The sequence below is a fragment of the Eubalaena glacialis genome, chromosome 4 (genome assembly GCF_028564815.1).
Source record: "Eubalaena glacialis isolate mEubGla1 chromosome 4, mEubGla1.1.hap2.+ XY, whole genome shotgun sequence".
In the NCBI taxonomy this organism is placed as follows: Eukaryota; Metazoa; Chordata; class Mammalia; order Artiodactyla; family Balaenidae; genus Eubalaena; species Eubalaena glacialis.
This window is the reverse complement of record NC_083719.1, coordinates 87,947,505-87,960,290: the sequence shown is the minus strand read 5'-3', so window position 1 is coordinate 87,960,290 and position 12,786 is coordinate 87,947,505. Positions and strand designations below refer to the sequence as shown.

Genomic DNA, 12,786 nt, shown 5'->3' with positions numbered 1-12,786 from the left:
CCTTCAAGGAGCTCTCAGTGTAAAGAACGGAGGTCTCCATAAAAATACCAGAATAATCATAGTTCCAGTGATCTGCTCTCAGTGCAGTCCCAGTTTTTTTCTACATCTATGCATTTACCTTGAATAAATTCAATATTTTCTATGGCTCTACCCACCACCTAATTTCTAATGACTCTAGATCAATTCTCTCTCACCTTAGCCTCATGCCTGGTTCCAGATTTGTATCCATCTGCGCACAAGGTCCTAACCATACCAAATAAAAATAACTACTTCTCACGTGCCAATTTGCATAGAAACAGCAACAGTTTCTGCTTTGCATCCTAAAGCTTTGTATAAAACACTATTACCATTATTGTGCCCTAGCGTTGCAAGATATTTGCTTACCCTGGTCCTATGAAGATCAAACATAAAAGAAAGCCATAAAACATTTGTTTCCTTTCTTCCAGCTTGTTTTTTGTTTGTTTAACAATAAACGAATAGACAGTAGTTCCATGCCATGTAGATCTCGAACACCCACCCGGTTTTTGAAAAGTCGGGGCCAAATTTCAGACTTAGATGGTAATGATTCCAATAGGTTATCATCAAGCCATAATACAAATATTTAATTTACTGCTTGTACAGCAGTACGTAAGAACTACGAAATCATTATTTGAGGTGGTTAATAGGAAGGACATTTACTATATCTCTTTGGTTATTGTTCTTAATTTTGAAACTAGGAATAACCTGAAATTCTGCTGGGTAACTCCATCCTCGTAGGATACAAAAGGACTACACGTATGTAAGCAGTTTGGCAGGTGGCTTATTTGTTTGATTGACTCCCCACCTCCTGCATCCTCAGAACAGAATCAGTTTGTTGAATCCTGTTCTCCTAGGACAGGGGCTGGATAACCAGGTCAGTGATTTCCCGCATCTGCCTTTGGATCTGTGTGTGTGTTTCAGCTGCTCTGTTCCGTGTGCTTGACATGATGTAAAACTCTGGATAACTTAGGGCATGAAGGGCAGCTTCGTCAGGAAGCTCCTGGCCAGCAGGAGTCAAGAAGGAGCCTGTTTTGCCTTGTGGAAGTGACCTCTGTGAGGCCATACACTGATTGCCAGACAATAATTCTTTATTTTATTTTAATCCTTTTTTGAAAACCATTTGCAGTGGTCTGCGATGTGTCGGGTGTGTGGAACTCTGCCTGCTTAATTCTTTGGCTGATTTAGCCTGTTGACGTTGACACATTCTTACTCCAAGCCTGAGGCCTCTTTGGGGGCTTAGAAGCAATTAGACTGTCACCCAGAGCTCCGGGTCCCTTCCTGAAGGAAAGTCTTGTTTAGGCTCCGCCAATTTAATGCTTTGTTTCCTTTGGAGCTCCTCAGTCAGGCTAATAAAACAAACTCCAAATGAGTTAAAACACTGGAGGAGAGAACATTTTGTGGGCCCTGTATTTGAAACAGGTACTCCTCCTGGGAGATATCCATTTTAAAAAGTCATTCAGCCTGATGTGACTTGAACTAGAAAAGCAATAACACAAGGTATTTGAGATTTCTATCCATCTATCTGAGATGAGTAATTAATGTTAATGGAGGAATTTTTAAACCACTTGCTTTTAAAGCGTGCGCGCGCGCGCACACACACACACACACAGAAAAAAAAGGGACAGGTTAGTATACTAGACCACTAATAAATTCTAAATATCTGGCTAAGTAAATTACATCCTATTCTCATCACCAACAGTTATTAAATTGAAGACAAAGCTCTCATGCTGCAGAATTTGTGATTACTACAACATTTATTTCCTTTCTTCCAACTTGCATGTGTAAGAACTTTATTCTAATTTTCATTAATGGATAAGCAGAGCACCAACTCTGGGGTCTAAATGTTTTGTATCATGTGCTTCATTGAATGAAAGTGTGTGTTGTAGCCTTTCAACTGCAAAAGAATATGTAGGAAATATCTCTGAAATTCATCCTTGAGTAGGTTTTTTTTACACTTGTAAATCTTCACTTTTATGGGAATTTTAGTCATTCTTGGTATGTTCTAGAGCCTGGAAGAGCTGGATTGGGCTGCCTGAAATGGTGGGTTTTGGTCATCATGTACTACACCTCATTCAGCCTTAACAGCTGGCCTGGTAACAGTGAAACTGTCTATGACTCTGACTGTCTCAGAACTGGAAACAAAGGTCAATGACCAATATATTTGAAAGGTTGGCATATTTCAGCCTGTGAGAGAGAGGGGACATTTAAAATCAGCAAAACAAGTCTTTCTTCATCCCCCACTGATGCTAATATGATTTATCTTCCCCAAGTTTGATTTGCTGTTTGTATTTCTCGCTTTTAACCTCTGCTGGGAAAAAAAAAAAAAAAAGAGCATCTTCAGATTTAGGATCTGAAAGCCATAAGGCTTGCATTCTGTGCTGAAAGGAATAACAGAAGGAGACAAGAAGAGACGTGTTATGCAACGCAACAGAGACTGCCATCCTGCCCATCTCCTCCCAAAACGTATTTATAAAACAAATCCTGTGTCTGTTGCTGGGCCCATTAGGCCCTTCAGGACAAATGAGAAATTCTTCTGGTTAAAAAGACATCTTATTCTGAAATTAGCCTTTAAATCTATAATAGAATTGAAAGACTGTGCTGTCAAGACATAGTCACTTTAGATTTAGTTTAAAATTTGGGAGGAACCCTGGGCTGATAAATTTGCTTAATCTTTGACCATAAATCATCCTTCTGTTACATTTCAATTTCAGAACGTAGTATAATAAGTTGCCTTGTAATTAAAGACGTGACAGTGTAGTTCTGTTCAGATAGGAATATTAAAACAATCACCTCCTTGACAGATTAAAATACATTTAAAATGTAATAATCAACTATCCAGTTCATGAGAAATAGCATTTTCATCATTGAGTCCTTTAAAACATTACATGAAAAGGGGATAAAAGTGCCTCACAGCTTCCTAACCTCTAATAAGCACTGTCTCCTTTCAGTAATGCTGTTTCTCTATTTATGGAGTAAAGAAACTTCACTCAGGAGCTGCTTGATAAAATACCTCAGTACATATTTCCCTGGAAGCAGGCTCTCTGCTGTGCCAGCAACATATGCTGAAGGCCAATTTAGAACGTTTTAAATATGCACCGTACCCTTCCTTTTCCAGCTACTAAAATGAAATGTATTTTGGCTTTAGCAAATGAGGGATGGAATCAGAGGAGGAACACTGCAGGGGAAAGTGGCTAAAGATGAACTCAGAGAAGGATGATGACGATGGTGCTGCTTCTCTGCAGCCTGAGCCCAGGGCGCTGCCTGTGTGTCCTGTGAACTCGGCCTCCCAGCTGTCAGTCTCCACACCACGAGAGCATATGGTGATAGAGGAGGAAGTAAGGTCAATGACGTGAAAAACTATCCATTGAGAAAGAAAGCTAGGTGATGTCTCCTTGCCAAAGCAAAGAGGAACCGAGATCAGAGTAGAGAACTTCCACTTGAGGTCAAGGACTGGAGTGTTCAAGTACTAGATGTCCCCAGTGGAGCGACCCAAGTTTGAAAATAAACTAGTTAGTTAGGAGCAGAGTCCTACGGATCAGGTTAACTATGGTCATGAGACAATGTTTTGGTCCCTGTCTCAGTAGAAACTTGGGGGCACATTGTTGATAACTAAATGCAAAGACGGCCTGTCAACTCTTTTTTTTTTTTTAATAAATTTATTTATTTATTTTTGGCTGCGTTGGGTCTTCGTTGCTGCCCACGGGCTTTCTCTAGTTGCGGCAAGCGGGGGCTACTCTTTGTTGCGGTGCGTCGGCTTCTCAGTGCGGTGGCTTCTCTTGTGGAGCATGGGCTCTAGGCGCACAGGCTTCAGTGGTTGCGGCACGCGGCCTCAGTAGTTGTGGCTCGCGGGCTCAGTAGTTGTGGTGCGCGGGCTCAGTAGTTGTGGTACGCAGGCTCAGTAGTTGTGGTGCACGGGCTTAGTTGCTCTGTGGCATGTGGGATCTTCCCCAACCAGGGCTCAAACCCATGTCCCCTGCATTGGCAGGTGAATTCTTAACCACTGCGCCACGAGGGAAGTCCCAGACAGCCTGTCAACTCTTACTTCACCTCTGTCGTCTTGATTTCACTTGAATTCCAATACTCAATCCATGATTCACTTTCTCCAGACAGGTTATATAAGGAGAGAGATATTAATAGTAGTTTAAATTTATAATAAAAACTGTATTTAGCTGTGGAATGTCATCAGGTAAACACTGAAGACAAACTAAGACAAAAACACATGTCTGCATAGAGACTTTGTAGCTCAAATCCCACCTTTAGTTGTTGTTTTTTGCTATCGGTAGCCCCAAACTGTATTTTTTATCCAACCCTTCAGGCAGCCTCTGGGTCATCAAAACAATCATAAAGTGCATAATTCATTTTTAGTAGTTGAATTGATTACAAAGAATTAGTTGCCGTACTGAATTTTATTCTTCTTAATTAAAATGATCCTTTCACAATATATATGACATTCTCAACCAGCCTACTGCCACATTTTGATAAATGTACACAATGTGTTCTTGTCATCCTGTTATATGGAACACTGACCTGAGTAGCTATGCAACCCAGTGGAGGACAGGGGCCATCACTGTATGCATATGAGATGTTTCCTGGCACTTGGGACTTGTATTGTGAGAACACAGGCAGAGCGGTAATCATTTTACTCAAACGCAGTCACTTTTCTAAGTGTGGCAACCATGCCTGCTTTTACGTTGTAAACCACTGTGATAATTTAGTAGAGATTGTATTGTAATTATTGTTGGCGTGTTGGTATGCAGCCAGAAATTCCTACAGTTCATAATATGCAATGGTTTCAGAGAGGTGGAGAACCACAGATACAATAGATGGAATTAAAGATTAGGAGTAAAGAGGAGACATTTATAAGAAAATTTCCCAGAAGTTTACAAATGTGTCAAAGCAGGGGTGGGCTACCCATGAAATTTGTAAATATTGGCATGTGGAATCATTCTTCCTAGAGGTGAATTTGCTCATTTAATATGAACTAAAGCTCGTGAAAGTTTCCTGATTGGGGAAAAAAAAAAAAAGTTCCCTTCTTGTGAATGGCTACGGAGCCTAAAAGCACTTTATCCTGTGAAAGGTTGGAATGATGTGCATGAGTCAGGAGCTAACCCTGTGATCTGAGGCTTATTCAGATGTTGATGCACCCTTCCGCTTTCAGTGCAGGAGTTTAGGCTCAACCTAGTGAGGAAGAGAGAAGGGCCAGGACCCCTTGCAGCAGACTTTCCTAGAAGATCAGTGTAAACAGGATGAGGGGAATTACAGTCAGTAAAGCTTTGGGCCATTATGGTTAGGAGGAAAGTATATATGCTTCAGAAGCCATCAGACTGGGGTTGAAATGCTAACTCTGCTACTTATTTCCTGTGGAAAAAAATTGAACTAAGTGGATAACAACTTCTCTGAATGTCATTTTCTCATTGGTATAATGAAACTAATTATAACTACCCAATAAGGATTTCCTGTGACAACAGATGTAAAGCCATAAAATAGCAGATCCTGGACATGGCAAATATTTGTTGCATCAGTGAATGTAGGAGAGAACTGAAACCCCATCAAGAATGAGAATCATCCCGCTGGCGAAATACAGAGTGGACCTAAGAACTTGACTTGAGCAATTAAATCTCAGTTCTGAGGTCAGACTGCTTGGGTTTGAATTCTGCCTCCACCTTTTATTATTCCTGTCACACTGGGCACGTTGCTTGACTTCTTAATCTCAGTTTCCTCATCTCTAACTGGGTATACTAATAGTGTCTATTTTGTGGCGTTGTGATGGAGATTAAATTGAGATAATGAATGTAATGTAATAACCACTCAATAATATTAGCCATACATATGTGCTTCTTCACAGTAAGGCCAGAAAAGAATGATTCAGTGTGACTTTGTAGTCAAAGAGCATAATTTGGGATAGTCTTAGACTATCTAACGCTCAACCTTTCTTTGGATTGTACTTAGCTACATTATACAGATGCCTTTTATGAGTTCCAATTGGTCACTGTTTTTATGTTCACATTGTCCATTCTTTGAAATTTACATTAGTAAAATAATTTATGCAAATTGAATATCTGAAACAGAAGTGTAAGTTGATTCTATGGTAAATCATAATCATTTCTTTGTCATGTGCATAGAAGGGTATAAGCGTTAAGTGCTGGGACAATCTCATGTTTAAAATTGGCTCCACGGTGATTCACTTAACACCCCACACAAAGTAAATTGTCACCAGAAAAGGATAACTGGTCAACCCAATGTAAAATGGGTCTTCAGTCTCATGGTTTGCTTTATTAAAATTATAGCAGAATTAACAGGGATAAAAGTTTAGAAGAAGGGTAGCTAAACTTGAGGCACCAAAAAACTGACAATTTGTAGAATAAAGCAATAACCGAATGGGTCCAGACAGTGGCAGTTTTCTTAGTTTTCACTTTTAAGCAGTGTCCAGTGCCAGTAGAAGCTAAGATGAGTGACACTTAGGGAAAGGAAAAACTTCCCCCTTGCATGTCTTTAAAATCTATAATAATAATATAATAATATAAAGTGCATCTGGGCATTGCCTTCTGCTGCAGTTCTTGTCTGGCTCTCAGCCAGAACTGTCAGCCTACTCTGAGGGCTGATGATTCACAGCCCAGCACCCTTTTATCTGAACGTTGCAGTGTCTTTTCTTTGTACTTTGGCAGTGATGTTACCTTGATGTTCAAAAATCTTTTAAAAGCAACACAGGCTTTCCTTGTATCTTGACAAATCGTTGTCTGCCAGTAATGAAGAAAAAGAAAACCTGGTTTCGTCATCACTGTAAATATAAAGAAATAAATACTTCTGAGGGTTTTCTTGTTTTTAAAAATGGTTATGTATTTTGAGATCCTCTAACTGAGAAGTGATCTGATCATCTTTCCTTATTTCTCTTGCATAAACCAACATGCTGCTTTTCAAAAGCACAGAGCAAGTGGAGTTTCTGGGGATCATTTGATATTTGAGGACAGAATTTAGGATTTTTATATGATTTCCTTTCTTCTGGGATTTTTAAAAAGGGAAACCTGGGGATTATTTTTATTTCTGTTGTATGCTCTTACTGCCATTGTTTAAAAAGTAATACTTTGTTACTTACCCATTTTAATATATCCTGTTAACAGTAACAGTGCTTTATATTCACGTGTGCTTTTCATACATTTCCTCATCTGAGGCTTGAAGCAGCCGTGTGAGGTCAGCAAGGAAGATTCTCATTATTATTCTACTTAACATGTGAGGAAACTGAGGCTCAGGATGGCTTATGACTCTCCTACTCAACCAGCAGCAGATCTAGTTCTACTCACTCAAAATAAGTAGCTCTTCCACTTTTACCACGGTGTATTTCAGAAGGGACTCTCGACTTTGTCAATGAATATTTAGCATCCAGAGCAAAGGTAGTATTCACGACAACCTGTCAGAGGTCCTTGTTATGTTTGGGTGCTGCCTTTTAAGGAGAACACTGGGAAACTAGAAGATGTGAAGAGGGTCAAAATACTAGTATGATGAGGAGTCTGGAAACTATACCAGAAATAACCAAAGGAATCGGGATTTTCAAGTCTGGAGAAAGGAAGATACAGAGAGATACAGCTGACATCTCCGAATGTTTTATGTACTACCTGGTGGAAGAGGAATTAGATTTGCTCTTTGTAATTTCAGGCAGCAGAAGTAGGATCACTGGATGGAAATTACACAGAAGTAGATTTATGCTCAATATAAGAAGAAACTTGCTAACATTTAGAGATGTCCAAAGATAGAATAGACTAGCTCACCATCACTGGGAAGTCTTCTCCCTGAGACTGTCTGACTTGAAGATTTTATGACTTTATGGGCATTGTATTTCAGCAGTGACATAGTTTTGTGATGACCCTCCTAAGGGCTCAGAGAAGAATTTCCTCACCAGCTAAAAACAAAGGGGTTTTGCAGGCTTTTCCACTCTGATTTTAGAAAGTTGTGTACATAACAATTCCTGTTTCACACACCACTGGGTCCTGGGAAAAACTGTTCAGTTGATGGGGAAAGGCACATTAGTTCAAACAAATAAGCAAAACTTTTTCAAGATAAGAATTGAAGCAGACACTGTGATGTGGGCAGTGGTGTGTTTGTGTGCACACATTTAAACTCTTTCAGGATGAAGTGGCCATGGTTTTGCTGTTTTCATCTGACTTCTTACTTTCTCTACTCCTCAGTCCAGCCCTAGAACACAACCTATGAAAGTGAAAGAAATGGGCAGAAAAGTCATTCGACCTAGATGGTTTCAATTTAATAGGGAAAGGGCGAGGGCATCAAAACAGAGATTGGCTAAAGTGAGTTTGTGACAAAAGCAGATTTACTAAGGGAAGCACCTAACTAGGATCCTAAGTCTTGGTTCCAGGTCTAGCTCAGTGGCTCATTGCTTCATCATTATGCCTTCGGGTTTTCTTTTCCTCTAAAGTGGAAGTGTTGTTCTAGGAATTTTCTTTTCAACTTTTAAATTTTATGATTCTAATTCTCTCAATTTTATCACTCTAATTGTCCACAGTTGCATAGGAAATTAAGAATGGTCTCAGTTATAACAAAAACAATTCATTTATTCTTTAAATTTCTTACTCATTTATTCAAAAACATTTATTAAATGAAACACTATTTTAGAAATATGAAAACTCTGATTTTAACAATGAAAGGAAAACAGCAAATCAGTACCTTTAATACTTAAAATGAAAGTGAAGCACTCCATTGGTAGGGTACTTTGAAACAACGGTAATAGAATTCCTCTGTAAAATGGCATGCTGTTATTTAGATTTGGAACAGCAACAATTCAAACCATGCCTCAAATCATATGACACCAAATAAAAACTTACTATAATAAATCTTTAGCCTGAGCCTTATTAATGGGTTCAACCACTGATTCCAAGCAGGAAGCCTTTCCTCTATGAATAATCCTATCTTTTTCTTCTTCCAACAGATTCCAGAGGGGTGACTACCACATTGACGTCTGTATCAATGACTACCTGGATGTGTTCTGCCCTCACTATGAGGACTCAGTCCCGGAAGATAAGACTGAGCGTTATGTCCTCTACATGGTGAACTTTGATGGCTACAGTGCCTGCGACCATACTTCCAAAGGGTTCAAGAGATGGGAATGTAACCGCCCTCACTCTCCAAATGGACCACTGAAGTTCTCTGAAAAATTCCAGCTCTTCACACCCTTTTCCCTAGGATTTGAATTCAGACCAGGCCGGGAATATTTCTACATCTGTGAGTATACAAAGATTTATCATGTTGTAGGGCAGCTGCAAGAACCCAGACTGAATTTTTAGCCGTGTTTCAGAGAACTGCAGAGAGCTGGACTCTGCATTATAGATGTCTCCTTGTACATGCATACATCAGGATCCCTAGACACATTAGCTGGGAATTGAGAGCACAAATTAGATTAAACACACAGCGCCTCTCCCCCTATGAAATTGCGTGTCAGCCTGTTCAGTGAACCACTGCTGACTTGTATTTCTTTTAAATGAAAATTGCTAGGACTTCTCCAAAGCTCAGGAAAAGAAAAAGAGATTCCTGAAAAAGGAATTAAAGGAAATAATTAAATTTACATAGCTTGGAGTCATTGGATTTCTCATTCAGGTGTCAGCAATATCCTTTCAATCATCCACATTTTCAGTTGGGGAAAGCCAAAACTCCTGCAAATGTCAGCAAGCTGATGATAAATACTCTCTTTGCACCAAGGAGAAAAGACAATTATTAAGAGCAGCTGTGTCTTTAAACGGGAACGAGCGTGAAGAAGTGTCTTGGTTTTTTCTCCATCTTACACACCATCACTTCTTCAGGCATTATACTGGTCATGTATTCTAGGTAAATGCTTCTCAAACTTCACTGTGCACAGGTCACCTGGGGATCTTGTTATAATGCAGATTCTGATTCAGGGGGCCTGGGGTGGGGCCCGAGATGTGGTATTTGGAAAGCTCCCCGGTGATGCCACTGCTGCTGGTCTATGGACCACAGTTGAGTTAGCAGGGTTATAGGAAATACCTAATTTAGGCAGCTTGCTGTGTATCTGGACTTGCCTTTAACTAGTATCAGATATTTAAGCTATCTGGCCTTTCCCACGTGTTTTGACTGTCAGCTGAAGGAGTTAAATGTTAAAAGTACTTTGTTCAGAAGTACATTTACTGACCAGCTTATCATGGCTCAGAAATTTGGGGGATGCAAGATGAAAAGACACTCCCTGTCCTCAAGGAGTGACTGTCTAGTGGGGAGCAGACATTTAAGTAGGCAGTGAAAGTGGAAATAGACAGTTGCTGAATGCCGATGAGTGCAGGGAGCCGTGGGAACGTAGGGGAGGTTGGACCTCACCTGCTTGGAAGAATCAGGAAGTGCAGAGCCAGGCGGGGCCTCCCAGTGTGCTGAGCTGCTTGTCACCTCCGCCTGCCAGGCAAACGAGATAAAGAACGTTCCTGGTTTTCTGATTCATTTCTTCAATCCCAGTATCCTCCCCCACCTCTCTTCACCCACATGTTTTAAGTCTACAAGGATTTTTAGCTCCTCTTCTTCTCCAGAAAACAGAGTTTTCTAATAAGCCGCATTTCCCCATCACAAGGGCACTCTCACTTATTGGAATTGAATTTAAGAAGGAAATTGAACAGCACCAGTTTTATTATTTCAGTACATATTTCAGTCGTTAGTCATGAAGAAACATGTAAAAGTCTCGATAGTATCTCACGTTCGATCCATAAAATAAGAAAAGGAATATTGAGTCCCGTGGATGGAGGAAACACTAGCATACAGTGAATTCACATGTTCTCAGGCAGCAGGCTCTTGCCTTTTGCTGATTTTTTACTTTGTGAAAGAATCTCATTCAGCAAAGGAGAAAAAGGAAAAAGGAAGACTTCAGCTGTGGGACAGAGACTCATTAACTGCCTAACTCTAAAATATCATACTGATGTAAGAGGAAATTACTACCAGTTTCAAAACTTTCACATGGTTTCTCAGATTAACAAACAGCAACAAAAGCCAAAAGCAAAAATGAATAGAGGGCACGAAGATGGGAAACATACTCACTAGCTAACTAGCTGATTGCATGATTATTAGAAATTACAGAATCCATTGAGGTTCATAAGCAAGATGTTATTATTCAAATACACCCATAGTGCTTATGACTGGTTTTTCCTCATTTGTGGTTAAATTCAATATTTCACTAAAAATCATTATGTGTCTTCTATAACATTCATTTAACGGAGTCATTTAACTGTCAAGGGCTCCTGTCAAAGTAATTGTTCAAAATGCTTCAAAATATCAAGAGCTTTTTGCTGTTCAGCTGAGTTTAACCTGAATTACTTCTTTTAATGAAAGGTAAAATAGCACAAAATTAGCAGCAAAAAGACGTTCATTTACAAGAAGCGCAGTGGCCTGGTCATCGGTTAAATTGAATTTTCAACCATGTTTTAGAACCATAAGAGCATCCTTCCCTGTCTTTTCAGTAGGGAAAGGGTTTTCTCTCTTCCTTCACTGCTGAGAGTGGACGTCTTCCAGACGTTTCATATACTGTGGTCGTAATTAAACTAAAGGATTCTTAGGGGAGAATTGGCCCTCAGTTGAATTTTCCTCTTTCCTAATGTGCGTGGAATGAACAAGGTGATTGGGAAATGGCTCTTTTTGCACTCATTACATGGAGCCCTACTGCTGATCTCAGGAGCCAGCCTGACTGCCCACTTGTCAGTTTTATAAAACGTCCTTACTAGGCCAGGGGTAGATTTCAGCTCCTCAAGGCCTTAAAATCTCTTCCAAGATTTCCAAGAGAAAAATGAAAGCTATAGCCTTTTGACGGTCCTGCTTCAAGGTGCCGGAGGAAGGCTTAAGCTCAGGGGTGACTGCAGAGGACCGAAAGTCAGATACAAGCTTGAACTGGGGGAGAAGGGAAGAGGAATAGTTCATAACGGGACGTCCACCTCATCACGTAGACTCAGGACACAAATCGGAGTGTTCTCATCAAGTTCTGCTTTATCTTCAACAAGCTTTATTTCCTTCTTAATTTCTCCAAGTTATACAAAATTAAGAAAATACAGTAGTTGGAAATATCTCATGAAGTTTCCTGTTTACATTAAAAATAAAATACCCTTCACGATTCTAGATCCTTTATTTGTCCCAAGAACGACTCTACGCCATGTCTTCCTTTCCCTGGGAGCAGGCAGCGTACTAAGTTGTTGGAATCGCCGATTATCGGTCAGGCAGACTGAGCCCATCCTCTCAATCTGACAGATCCTGTTTTTAATCTACAGGAGTTATTTTGGTAAGAGATTGGCATACTAAAATAACTAGAGAAGGTCGGTGGTTTTTCTACCAGTGATAGATTTGCAGAGCTGCCCGTCAATAGATTATGGCAATAGTCATTTATATAGACTTCCTAAGGCAAAGAGTTATTTTAGAAACTTCAAAAATGCTCATTTTAGAAATGATTCTCATAAACATTGACCTAATGAGGACATGTTTGAAAGAAGTTTTGTGTCGTTATTTTTAAATCAGAAGAGGCAAAGGGGAATAAATAAGGGCACCATAAGTTATCTTTGTAAGTTAGTAGAACTGCTGATTTTGAATGTGTCCTCTTCTGTAAAGTAAGGAAAACTGAGTTCTGGGCCCTTCTCTTGACCTAACGAGGTATATGATTTTGGATAAATCATCTAATCTCTCTGGGTTTCTATTTCCACATCTGTAAAATAATGAGGTTGCAATAGATGATTTCAAACTTTCTTGGAGCTTTAATATATTTTATCATAGGGTCTGCACACTAGGGTAGAG

General features: G+C 39.8%; 1 protein-coding gene across 2 annotated transcripts in view; it reads left to right on the top strand.

Moving 5' to 3' along the window:
• The window catches only part of EFNA5 (ephrin A5), a 277,027-nt gene that overhangs the window by 220,209 nt on the left and 44,032 nt on the right, over nucleotides 1–12,786 (top strand). For both annotated transcript variants that reach the window (XM_061189496.1, XM_061189495.1), the window contains exon 2: nucleotides 8,954–9,246. In XM_061189496.1, coding sequence (XP_061045479.1) covers nucleotides 8,954–9,246 — 293 coding nt within the window. The remainder of the gene's footprint in view (nucleotides 1–8,953; nucleotides 9,247–12,786) is intronic.